Source organism: Misgurnus anguillicaudatus, chromosome 5, assembly GCF_027580225.2.
Source record: "Misgurnus anguillicaudatus chromosome 5, ASM2758022v2, whole genome shotgun sequence".
NCBI lineage: Eukaryota > Metazoa > Chordata > Actinopteri > Cypriniformes > Cobitidae > Misgurnus > Misgurnus anguillicaudatus.
This window is the reverse complement of record NC_073341.2, coordinates 18,278,023-18,289,845: the sequence shown is the minus strand read 5'-3', so window position 1 is coordinate 18,289,845 and position 11,823 is coordinate 18,278,023. Positions and strand designations below refer to the sequence as shown.

The window sequence follows — 11,823 nt, the reverse complement described above, 5'->3', positions numbered from 1 at the left end:
ATATTCAAGAAAGTGAGAATTAAATTCACACACATCCAAATACTCTGCTGATGTGTAATCTAATCACTAAAGACACTCGGAGTGTTTTTAAATGTATAACTAAAATTCATTTCAAAATATGTTTTTATTAGAATTGACTGCAAATAACTGGATTTTGCGATTTATTAAATTAAATATTAGTGAGAATTTCTACCTGAGAGAAAGGAAAATGAAAGAACTTTAGCCTATACAAAATGTAGGCTATAATTAGTAATAGGATAGTAAGCTACAATTAATACAAAATAATAATTAGCGTTTAGATCCGACATTTATTTGTATAAAATATATAAATATATAAAGCATATTAACAAGCTATATTAATTATAAATACGATAAGCATTAAAAAAGTCCATATTATAAACCAAAAAATTATATATGAACTATAAATTATGTATATTTTCCTGCTAATGTGTTTGAATGTATGTGTCTGAAGATGTTTTCATATTAAAGAGAGAGACTGGTGTTATGTGTTGTTGTGGAAGTGGGGCGTTTGAAGTCCCTGAATGTCACCCTGATGTAATGTTTGAGTGAGAGGAAATCACGGAGCAGTGCCTCTTTAACATTATAATTTGCTTCAAGGCTCTGGTTTCACTGGGAAACCTGTCTAAAACCTGTTCAGGCTTGCCATGTTGAAATTAGTTTACTTCCATTTAATTTAGTGTCAAGTAGCCAGATTTACACTTCAATTACAGACAATAAGAAAAAAGATACAACTATAAATTAAATAGTGTATCAACATTATTGCAAACATTTTATGATGTGGATGATTCGGTCTGCTTGACGTAAATGAACAATTGTACACGGGTGTGGGAAACCATTAACCACAACCAGGACTACATCAGTTCAAATTATAGGGCTGATTGTGTTGTGTTTCCTTTCATTTTAAGACAGTGTCGCTAATGAGACGTGACGCAAAAACATCTTCTGTCATAAAAGTTTAGTTAAATCTAACTTGAAAGGGGAGCGAGCCATTACTTTTTCATTATGAAGAAAAACAAGAGCTGAGCCCACTTTGTTGACACGCACTCGCTCCTGCCGTGTGACTGGGGGGCTGGTGGTGTGCCGTGGTGGGTGGGAGTGTGTGTCTGTGTGTGTTTGGGGGGGCTGAGATAAGGGGGTCCGATATACGGGTCCAGAGGGAGGGAGGGGTGAGAAGTCCGGAGTTTAAAAAGACAGGGCGCTCCTCTCCCTCGCACAGACGCGTTTATGCTAGCTGCCAGTGAGGAGAGATTTACCTCAGATTTACCTCAGCCTGCTTAGACTCTGCTTTATTTTAAGGGAAAAAACTAACTTTTTCACTTAACTCAATACAGAAGCTGGCTTTTGGATAAAGTACGAAAGAAATCGAGTTTGTGGGTTTTAAGACTTAAAATTGAAGTACCGACACCAAATGGAGTCAACACCGGAATACACGGACACTTACGATTACTATGAAGATAATGAGACGGCATGCGACTACTCGGAGTGGGAGCCGTCGTACTCTCTCATCCCCGTCCTTTACATGCTGATTTTCATCCTTGGGCTTTCCGGTAACGGCGTGGTTATCTTCACCGTCTGGCGCGCGAAATCCAAACGGCGCGCGGCGGACGTTTACATCGGTAACCTGGCGCTGGCGGACCTGACGTTCGTCATCACGCTGCCTCTGTGGGCGGTGTACACCGCGCTCGGCTACCACTGGCCGTTTGGCGTTGCCCTCTGCAAAATCAGCAGCTATGTGGTGCTTGTCAACATGTACGCGAGTGTTTTCTGCCTGACGTGTCTGAGTTTTGACCGCTACCTCGCCATCGTCCACTCACTGTCCAGCGGTCGACTCAGATCCCGTGGCACCATGCTGGCATCGCTGGGTGCCATTTGGTTCCTGTCATGTCTGCTGGCCGTGCCCACCCTCCTGTTTCGCACCACGGTGGACGATGCTGGGAGCAACCGCACCACCTGCGCAATGGACTTCAGCATGGTCACTATGAATCAGCATCACGAATACCTGTGGATCGCTGGACTGAGCCTCTCATCCTCCGCCTTGGGTTTCCTGCTGCCCTTCTTGGCCATGACCGTCTGTTATTGCTTCATCGGCTGCACGGTCACCCGGCATTTCAGCCACCTGAGGAAGGAAGACCAGAAGAAAAGGCGTCTCCTCAAGATCATCACTACGCTTGTTGTGGTCTTCGCTTTCTGCTGGACACCCTTTCACGTGCTAAAGAGCATGGACGCCCTGTCTTACCTGGACTTGGCACCCACCTCGTGCGGCTTTCTCCACTTCTTGCTTTTGGCCCATCCGTATGCCACATGCCTGGCGTACGTCAACAGCTGCCTCAACCCGTTCCTCTATGCGTTCTTCGACCTGCGCTTTCGCTCGCAGTGCCTGTGTCTGCTGAACCTGAAGAAGGCCATGCATGGTCACATGAGCTCCATGTCTTCGACCCTCAGCGCTCAGACTCAGAAGTCTGAGGTGCAGTCACTGGCCACCAAAGTGTGAAAGATGCATAAGTAGAAGAAAATTGGAGAACACACTGGGTTGGGAGTTGAATCTACATGACGGCTGGTCCGTTTTGCCTGTTGTGACCCCCTCGGCATTAAAGGAGATGTTGAGCAGGACATTGGGGTTTAAGGAGAAGAATGCCAGTGGTTATGAACTAATAAAAATGGACTTGGAGAACATATTGTTCTGTGCTTGTAAATAACACATTCATAGTTTTGTGTACTCTACTGTATTCATGGATGAGTTGCTGAAGAGAATGCTGGATAATGTGCCTGTGTCTCTGTTTATGTTTGCCGTCACGCTCCTCACACTCAAAAACATGCACGCACAGAACCATGCAAGCAAACAAAAGGAGGTGAATTTTCTTCCCTGTAAACAAAAAAAAGTTACTGTAACTTCCAAACGTTGTCTGAAGCACAATGATGCTGCACTGACTGAGGATGAACTTGTGCTTGTACTGCTGTGAGAGTGTGCGAAGCCTGTATACACTGGTGTAAAGATGCAAATTGTACAGTATTTTCATACAATTTTTTCGGCTTATTTGCAATGTGTCGGAAATGTGTTCAGTATCTGTAGCACTTGTTAAGAAAAGATAAAATTATAATTTTTGTTATCAAAATCTCTGGTGTAAATGTGTGTTTTTGGATGAAAGATTTTGTGTGTTTGCTAATGCAAAGTTGATGCTGTTTGATAAGATAGTTAAAAGCGCAGACAGGGTTGGGGGGAGCAGACAGACAGATGGCTCCTGACAAATGTCTCTAGGAAAAAAGGAAGACAATTGGAGACAGGGAATGAATGGGGGGTGGGGTACATGAATATATAAAATATACATGAAGTCACGTGTTATATTTTTTCAAATTTCTGTAACTAACTACTGCTACTCTATTAAATATATGACTTGAATACAACACCGTCTTAGCGTCATTTCACGTGATTATGCATATGCATTGGTGTGTGTGCAACATACTAGTTCATATGTAACTATATTTATATTATAAGTGTTTGCATGAAGAGTTTTGGTTCATGGAGATGCACAAAGTGCAACAGGTAACGTTTCATCAGACATGGGTTGGTGATGTAACTTTCAAACCCACTTAAATATCTAATCAATTAAACAGAAACCGGTGCGACAGGTGGGAGGACCACCCATCACAGACCAGTCTTACAAGACTGAATCATACATGCATACTAATAGATGGAGACGTGACATAGTGAGGCTCCATGACCCTATAAAAAATCAAACAGTATGGACATCATGTTTGTATAGCGTACAGCTAATGCTTTGTTCTCACACGGCAAATGGCGTTTCTTTAAAAGAAATGACCGTTAAAGAAGAGAGTCACACAAGCCAGCAACAACACAACCAATAGGACCCAGGCACATGGAGATCAAAGGGGGCGGTGGGGGGCAAGTAAGACCAAACAAGTGTGAATAAACACAGAGTGAGTTTGACTGTGAACTTGAGCACTTGTTGATAACCCCTGTGAGTTCCTGTGATAAATATGAGCAGATTGTTTTTGGCAGACACACTGTCTGGGAAAGAGATATTATGGGGTAATCTCATTAGCTTGATAAACGTCATCTTAGAAAACATGAAGCTCAAGTCCAGAAATCGCCAATGTACCATATTCATGGTTTGTGACAGTTCATCTTAAATGTAGACACGAGTGATACACTGAAACCATCATGTTTATTTAAACTTGCTAAGCCAAACCAACTAGAAATAATCTATTATTACAATATGATGCATAACAGTGAATTGCATTGCAAACTCTTTCAAATTACCTCTTAAATGAACGATAGTGCATTAATAAATCAAGATAACCAGTTGCATCCATCAAAAAAGAGCAAATAACATTAAAATATGCCATACGGAGACTCATCAGGATGAGAAAAAGGACAAATTGTAAAAAATTGCATGGTGTGTATAGGTTACAATATGACATACATCTAACATGATTACCTTTAAATAACTCAATCAGACATGAGCTTATTTGGCACATGCTTGTTTTATCCTGCCAATCACAACGCTCATTTTCTCACTCCCTCAACAGTTGTTTTGGCATCCATCCGCTACCCGACCCCACTTTTATCTCATTAATTAGGTCCAGCGGGAAATAAGTGTCATGTTTGCAACCTTCAGTTGTGAACGGCAGGCCAAACGTGTTAATCATTATCATTTCCATACATACTATGGTCCACAAAAGCATTATTGCATTGTTTGGTCAGATACCCAGATGCAAAAATACAGAATGAAGCTATCGCCTCCTGAAAACTGCACTGCAGCAGGTGCTGAGGTAGCGTGTGTATACAGAGCTTTATAAACCATTAACAGCATTCCAGAGAAAATAGATTATGATAAATGTGCATGTGTGTGTTTCCCAGCTGTTAACATTCATAATAAAGAGCACAAATGCAAAGCGTCTGTCATCATTACTGACCCTCAATAACAGACCCTATTTCTTAACAGGTGGGTTCCATCACTGGTTTACAATCACTTGGGAAATTGGGTTACTATATGCACAAACTCACTCTAAACGGTTGACTAGATATTCATGTGTAGTTATAAGCTTGAACGCATTATTTTTTGTAACTCCTGGTGTATCACGTTGTTTTTTGTGTATATTCGGGTAAGGTATGTGTGTGGGGTGGTTATTCTGCTGTGAAATTTTATTAAGCGTTGTCAAACCTAATCCGGCTGTCATGTTGAGTTCTCTTCCACTTTTAAGGACAGGCAGACATCAATTGTTTCCACTGCAAACACACACACAGAACGACAGATACCGTGAGAGTAAAGTTTACTACTCAATACATCCAGCCTACGCTAGACTTCACAATGAAGCCTCTTATCAAAACACAGAGGCCATACTGAGCAGAGATTTGATGAAAGACGCACATTGAAATACAAGTTAAAGTAGGACTTCTAAGGTTTCCCTTTACTGTGTGACAGAAAATTTGACATACGTGCTGTACAACTCTGTCAGTTTGACAGAGATTAGTCTGGGAAACTAAGAATATATATGATTTCTTAAAGTTTCTTACAGATAAATCCTTTGTGATTGTCTAAACAAAACCAGATGAGTCCTAAATAAATTTTTTATATTGCAGGTTCATTATTTTTGTATTGTCATTTTTGTCTTCTTTTCGCAACATGATCTCACGGAAAGTCGTGTTATAGACAGTTTAATTGGACGCACATGATAAACGTCTGGATCCGAACCTTACTTCCAGTTTCATTTTTTTAATGGTCTGACTAGTTGCTAAACTGATCTCTTGAAAAAAATGCCTCGTCGAAAATAACAAATGTTTTGGTTTTCCAGTGTTTTTTTGCTTGTTATATAAATAAACTACGTTTAAAGAACTTTGTTGTTATTTATTCTTGGCGGAGTTTACCGGAAGTTACGTGCGGACCGCGACAGCTGCTTGTTTATGTTGTTACTGCTGAAACGGTCTATACCAGTGGGGGCCGGTGACTTCTTTTTTCAAGGGTGCTCGATGCGTAGTTCGTCACAACATTTATGTAGTTCGTCGTGTGTGGTTCGTAATTTCAAAATATGTGTTCTGCGCATCGAGATATCCTATGTGCATCACGTGTCTTGTCAAAATAAGTGCCTGCTGCAGACACGTCTGAGGGTTTATGATAAAAGAGATGCTCGCGGTTGCCAGATACTCGCATAATTTCATGCGTAATCAGAGTTTACTGTTAAGGGAGTGTCTTGCGTGTATTTTGTGAACGTGAGCGTCTCTATTATCATAAACGATTTTGACGCGTGTGCAGCAGGCACTTATTTTGACAAAACACATGATCGACACTCCGAACACTTATTTTGAATTAGCGCCCCTAAGATGAGCAGTCACGAGCTGCCACTGTGTTATAGTCACAAAAAACTTGATTAATTTATTCATGTCCATGGCACGAAATTCAGCTCGTGTCACTTGCACGAATTTCTATAAATAGTTTTTCGTGGTCGTGGTCACGACTTTCTTTTTTGTGTCATTTTATGTATAGTTGTTGCTTTGGGTTAGAATCACTTTCTGTTACATTTTTAGACATCCAAACCCCAACTCCAGTTGAGAATAGTTTTAAAAGAAGAAAAACATGTAGAAACCAATATATAAAAGTGCATCCTAACTCAAACCCCAAATTTAACCCCAACCCCAAGCGACAATGATTTTAAAATATAAAAAAAAAAACAATGAGAAAACAAAACATAAAATGACACGAAAAAGACATTCGTGCTCAAGGCACGTTAAAAAGCTGAATTTCATGGACACAAATAAATATCAGAAAAAAGGGTACAAAGCTGTCACTGGGGTGGTACCAAAAAGTACACCTTTGTGCCTGAAGAGTGCAAGTTAGTACCTCAAAGGTTCATATTTATACCTAAATGGTACATATTAGGGTCTTTTTAAATGGTATCATCAAGTAACCTGATTGCCTTAAAAAGTTGACACTTTTTACAATTGTACTCAACTTTTTTGAGTCAGCTAATATTTTTAAGTTGAATGAACTCAAAAATTTTAGGACAAACAGGTAACTTACTATTTTCAAATCTTTTTTACGGTATTTCAAGGTATCTACAACGTATACAGTTTGTCCAGAAATGATGGTAAAATCTCAGAAAAAAGGTACAAAAGCTGTCACTGGGACGGTACCTTTTAAAAAGGTCCTAATATGTACCATTTAGGTACAGATACTTTATGTATATTTGAGGTACCAGTATGTACTGTACCTCTAAGGCAGGAGGTTCCCCACCCCTAAGGTAACAATGCCTTTGAGGTACCCATATGCACCTTTTAGGTACAAAAGTGTACTTTTTGAAAAGCTCCAGTGACAACTTTTGTACCTTCTTGTACCTTTATTTCTGAGAGTGTGTATACTTTATCTTAAAACTGATACTTTTGTTTTGGTAGTGTTTGCATTTAATGATTTGTGGTTAAAAAAAATTTTATGTTATAGACTGTTATATAAAATTTAATTTAGATGAGCATATATCACCAAATCCAACATTTCCAAGTCAAAAAAAGTCTCTCAAAATGTGTATACAGTATTTTACAGAAATATTTTTGTGTGGGTGCTGTTTCTGTGTTTCTTGTGTATGTGTTCATGCAGAACTATTGCGTGTATTTCAACCGTTTTTAACAAGCTCTATTCATGAGCGCACACTCTCTTTACACAGGTGTCTGAAATCTTTCATTCATGAATTCATATTTGGCTTCAGCTGTACAGCATCTGTTTACTGTCTAAGCTTGTATGGCAAGTCTACGGGGTCAAACCTGCTTTATTAAGTTTTTCAGGGTTAGAACACAATTTTTGTATGATCTTGTTCTGTTAAAACAGAGATTTGTCATAGTGATATCCACTAATAGAGGAGACAACCAATACACACATCCACCTGATGTTGATGATCCTGTTACACAATGTGAAAACCAAAGTAAAAGTGAGTCTTTACAACTCAACTCCAGAGACTGACCACACCTAGAGATGACCAAACCTGTCTATTTGTGAATTCAGATCAGACAAAGACCAATGTGGCCCCTCAATTCAAATGCTAACAAAAGCTGACTAAACTTGTTTTCAGTCATTTTGCATTCAAAGATGTGACGTTTTCCTAGGAACACTAAAGCAATACTAAAAATGCTTGTGGTCAGTATTGTTTGTCTAATAATAAAAAGAAGAATGTAAGAATAAGCCACACATAAAAATATTTTGCCAAGTAATTAAAAACTCAGACTGATGTACAATTAAGTACAAATATTTAATATGACTACACCAACAGGAATTACATTTTAGGCATTTGAGAGAGATGCGTCTATCCAAAGTGACTTATATGTAGTGGCTATTCACACAAGCTTTGCATTGCTAATGCAATGCTCTACAGTTTGTACAGTGTTTACAGTACCCAGACCATACAATTACATCAGCTCCTTTGAATGTTATTTGCATGTAGTCAATGTTATAAGATGAGGAGGAGTAAGTTTGTGATGCCCCATGAACAGTCCGTTCTTCCCCTCATTGTGTTTTTTTTTATAGATTAAACATATTGTTTCCTCAGGATGCTACAACTAGGTCAGGATCCAATGACTTACAATGTTAAAAAGACAAATTCAATCGTTCCATATTACTTTTATTTTTGTGTTTAACACACATTGAAAAAAATGATTCATTCAATATACTCAATTTTTTAAGGTAAGTGGTTGCAACCAATTTAACTAAGCTACATTTAAACAAAAAAGATTAGTAAAGTAAAATAAAAAACTTTTGTTTTTTCAGTGCAGTTGGAGTGGTCAGAAAGCGCAAGCTGCTGTTGTCCTTAATGAGTAAATGGTGACCAGTAGGTATCCAGTTAAGCCTCACTGGAATTCATTGATGCATACATTTGTATGAATTTGCGTGAGGTGAAATGTATTTAAAAGAGCACACAAATTACGTCATTGTATGGGGAAAAACACATTGTTGTGTTTCACATTAAAGTAAAGATCAAATGGGGTTGGAATGGAGTTTATAAATGATTATATGATTAAACATATTTTGTGGATACACTGTCACCTTAAAGAAAAGATGTTTCGATCCCTTGACAGATTGAACGCAACGTGAATGATGGGAATTACCACAGTGTGTCTCTCTTCTCCTCTGCACTGGGAGATGAACTAGCATCCGATGTTAATTTAGGCGGGAGGATATAGTGCATTTATGCGTGTGTGTGTGTGTGTATACGAGTGCCCAGCTGGACTGGCAGTGACAGCAGAATCATTTAGCTCTCAAACGGGCAGCCAGGGACGGTCGGCCCACACAATGCCATCCTCTCACGGGCACCTAAACGACCTCTTTGTAACTCCAGGAGGAAGGATGAGTCGTCCCTACATCCAGATCCGGCCTCACACTCTCCAACACACGTTCGTGTACAGGTGTTCAGACAAAAAAAATTGTGTTATTGCATTATTCTGCTTTTTTATACTCTGTTTAAATACATAAAGGACCATACCTTACCACTGTCCACACAGGCAGTGTGACTTTGACTTTAACATGTGAAACTTTAATAGGGCATAAAAAATAATATAGCATGCAAATATTGGGTAAAATAATTATATTTTGCTTCAAACATTATGGGTGGTTTCCCAGACGGAGATTAGCTTAAATCAGGACTAGGCCTTAGTTTAATTATAACTAGTTTTAATAAAAATATTACTTGTGTGCGTTTTGAGGAAAAACAACGAGCACTGATATATTTTAAGATAATGTCAGTGCAAGTTGTTTTCAGTTTTAACATTTATTTTAATCTAAGAATCCCTGTCTGGGAAACCGCCCCGGACATGCTTATCTTTGTCCCAGATTGAAATGCATGTTTGAGCTGCCTTAATTTAAAAACATCTTGCACTGGCATATCTTAACATCATAATGTCATTGCCATTGTTTTGCCTTAAAATGCACATCAGTAATGTTTTTTGTATTATTTATTAACAAAATTTAACTTGCTTAATTAATTACTGAATAACTTACTGAAATCCCCCCGCATTGCTTTTCCATGTAAGATCTATGTGATGCATAAATATTTGTCTGATGCATTAATATGATGCCTACGATGATAGTTTGATGCTTTTGGAACAGAGCAATAGTCTCCCTTTTGATCAATGACAAATGTTGTTTAACAACTCTAATTTTGTGTATACACAGGTTTGAATGACTTGAGTGAATGTGTGTGGTCTGCAGAGAAGGTGAAACATGTTGGTCAACCTAACAGAGATTCAGTCCAAGTGCAGCACCATCAGTCTAAAAATGACCATCTACCTCTCACCTCTTTCCACACACACAAACAGACACACACTTCTGTCTCATCTGGCTGTTGCTGTGAATTCACTGCCTGCAACAACAAACCGCCATCCCTGCTTCCTCCCGACAGGTGCTCCAAATGAAAAGACCTCCAGTGTGAGAGATACATGGCACCCCATCAAAGCTACAAAGAGGCGGGAAGTGAGCAAATAGAGAGAGAGAGAGAGGGAGAGAGAGAGAGAGAGAGAGAGAGAGAGAGAGAGAGAGAGAGAGAGATATGATCCTCTATGGAGGTCTTGGAAAGCAAAGCAGCATACCAACATAGTCACGCTTAAGTTAACAGAGACATCACTGATCACCCTCGGCATCTTTTTCAGGTCTATGCAACTGAGCAATGATGTACTCACACTGTAAATGTTGTTATGTTACTTTAACTTAACAAATTAAACTAAACAATTTCAACTTGTTTTTATAAGTTATGTCAACTTATCAGAGGTCAAAAGTAGTAGGTTGAATTGAGATTCGAAACAAAGTTGTTTTAGCTTCATGCTGCATTTTTTACAGTGCATAAACCCATACTCACCTCCAGCAAGGTCTTAGCAAATCATAGATAAAACAATTATTAAATCTATCATTACATAGTATCATCGAATGATGCTAAAGATTTTCATTTATATTTATGTACTAATATCTGAAGAGGATGCTTCAGACGAATACTGTTTGACAGCGGAAGCTTTTCATTGTTATTAACACATATTACTATACAAATTACAGCTGTAAATTCATTTTCATTGGAATTTTTGTCTACATGGCCTTAGTTCCAACATATAGGGTGCTGAGATATTTTAGTTGTCTTGCCATATATGAACCTGATCAACGCCGCCATCTGTTGACACAAGCTGGTATAACAAGCTGACTAGTATTTTATATTTCTAATTAAATTTAATTACCCTTTCTGGATTTTTTATTTCATTTCATTTTTGTAATATTTTCAGTTAATGTAAAAAAATAAAGATTTATATTTACAGTGATTTGTTTAATTTCCTGGCACACATCAGCAAATGGCAATAAATCTTTTCTGCAATAAAAATTGCAACAAAAACGTCTAACAAAAGAGCAAACTATGCATTTAGTGTTTTTCAGTGGTTTCTTTTTGTTTCCAAAAATCCTTGATATATATATATATATATATATATATATATATATATATATATATATATATATATATATATATATTTTTTTTTTTTTTTTTTTTTTTGCAGTAAATGCAACTAAATCCTGAATGTCCTCTAAAACCTTTTAAATGGGACATTTCACAAGACTTTTTAATATGTCAAATAAATCTTTGGTGTCCCCATAGTACATAAATTCTAGCTCGAAATACCATATAGATAATTTATTATAGCATGTTTAAATTGCTACTTTGTAGGTGTGAGCAAAAATTTGCTGTTTTTGGGTGTGTCATTTTAAATGCAAATGAGCTGGGGTCTCATTTATAAAGCGTGTGATTTATAAAAAAAATGGGAATATGGGCTTG

The 11,823-nt window shown here is 38.1% G+C and overlaps 1 protein-coding gene across 1 annotated transcript; it reads left to right on the top strand.

The window, feature by feature from the left end:
- Positions 1–1,141: 1,141 nt before the first annotated feature.
- On the top strand, positions 1,142–3,134 carry aplnra (apelin receptor a). Its single transcript, XM_055168511.2, has one exon. The coding sequence runs from the start codon at positions 1,430–1,432 to the stop codon at positions 2,510–2,512; it is 1,083 nt and encodes a 360-aa protein (XP_055024486.2). The 5' UTR covers positions 1,142–1,429; the 3' UTR covers positions 2,513–3,134.
- The last annotated feature ends 8,689 nt before the right edge of the window (positions 3,135–11,823 follow it).

Excerpts from the sequence above, each read along its gene's own strand:
- aplnra (XM_055168511.2), top strand. The coding sequence starts at position 1,430 with ATGGAGTCAACACCGGAATACACGGACACTTACGATTACTATGAAGAT.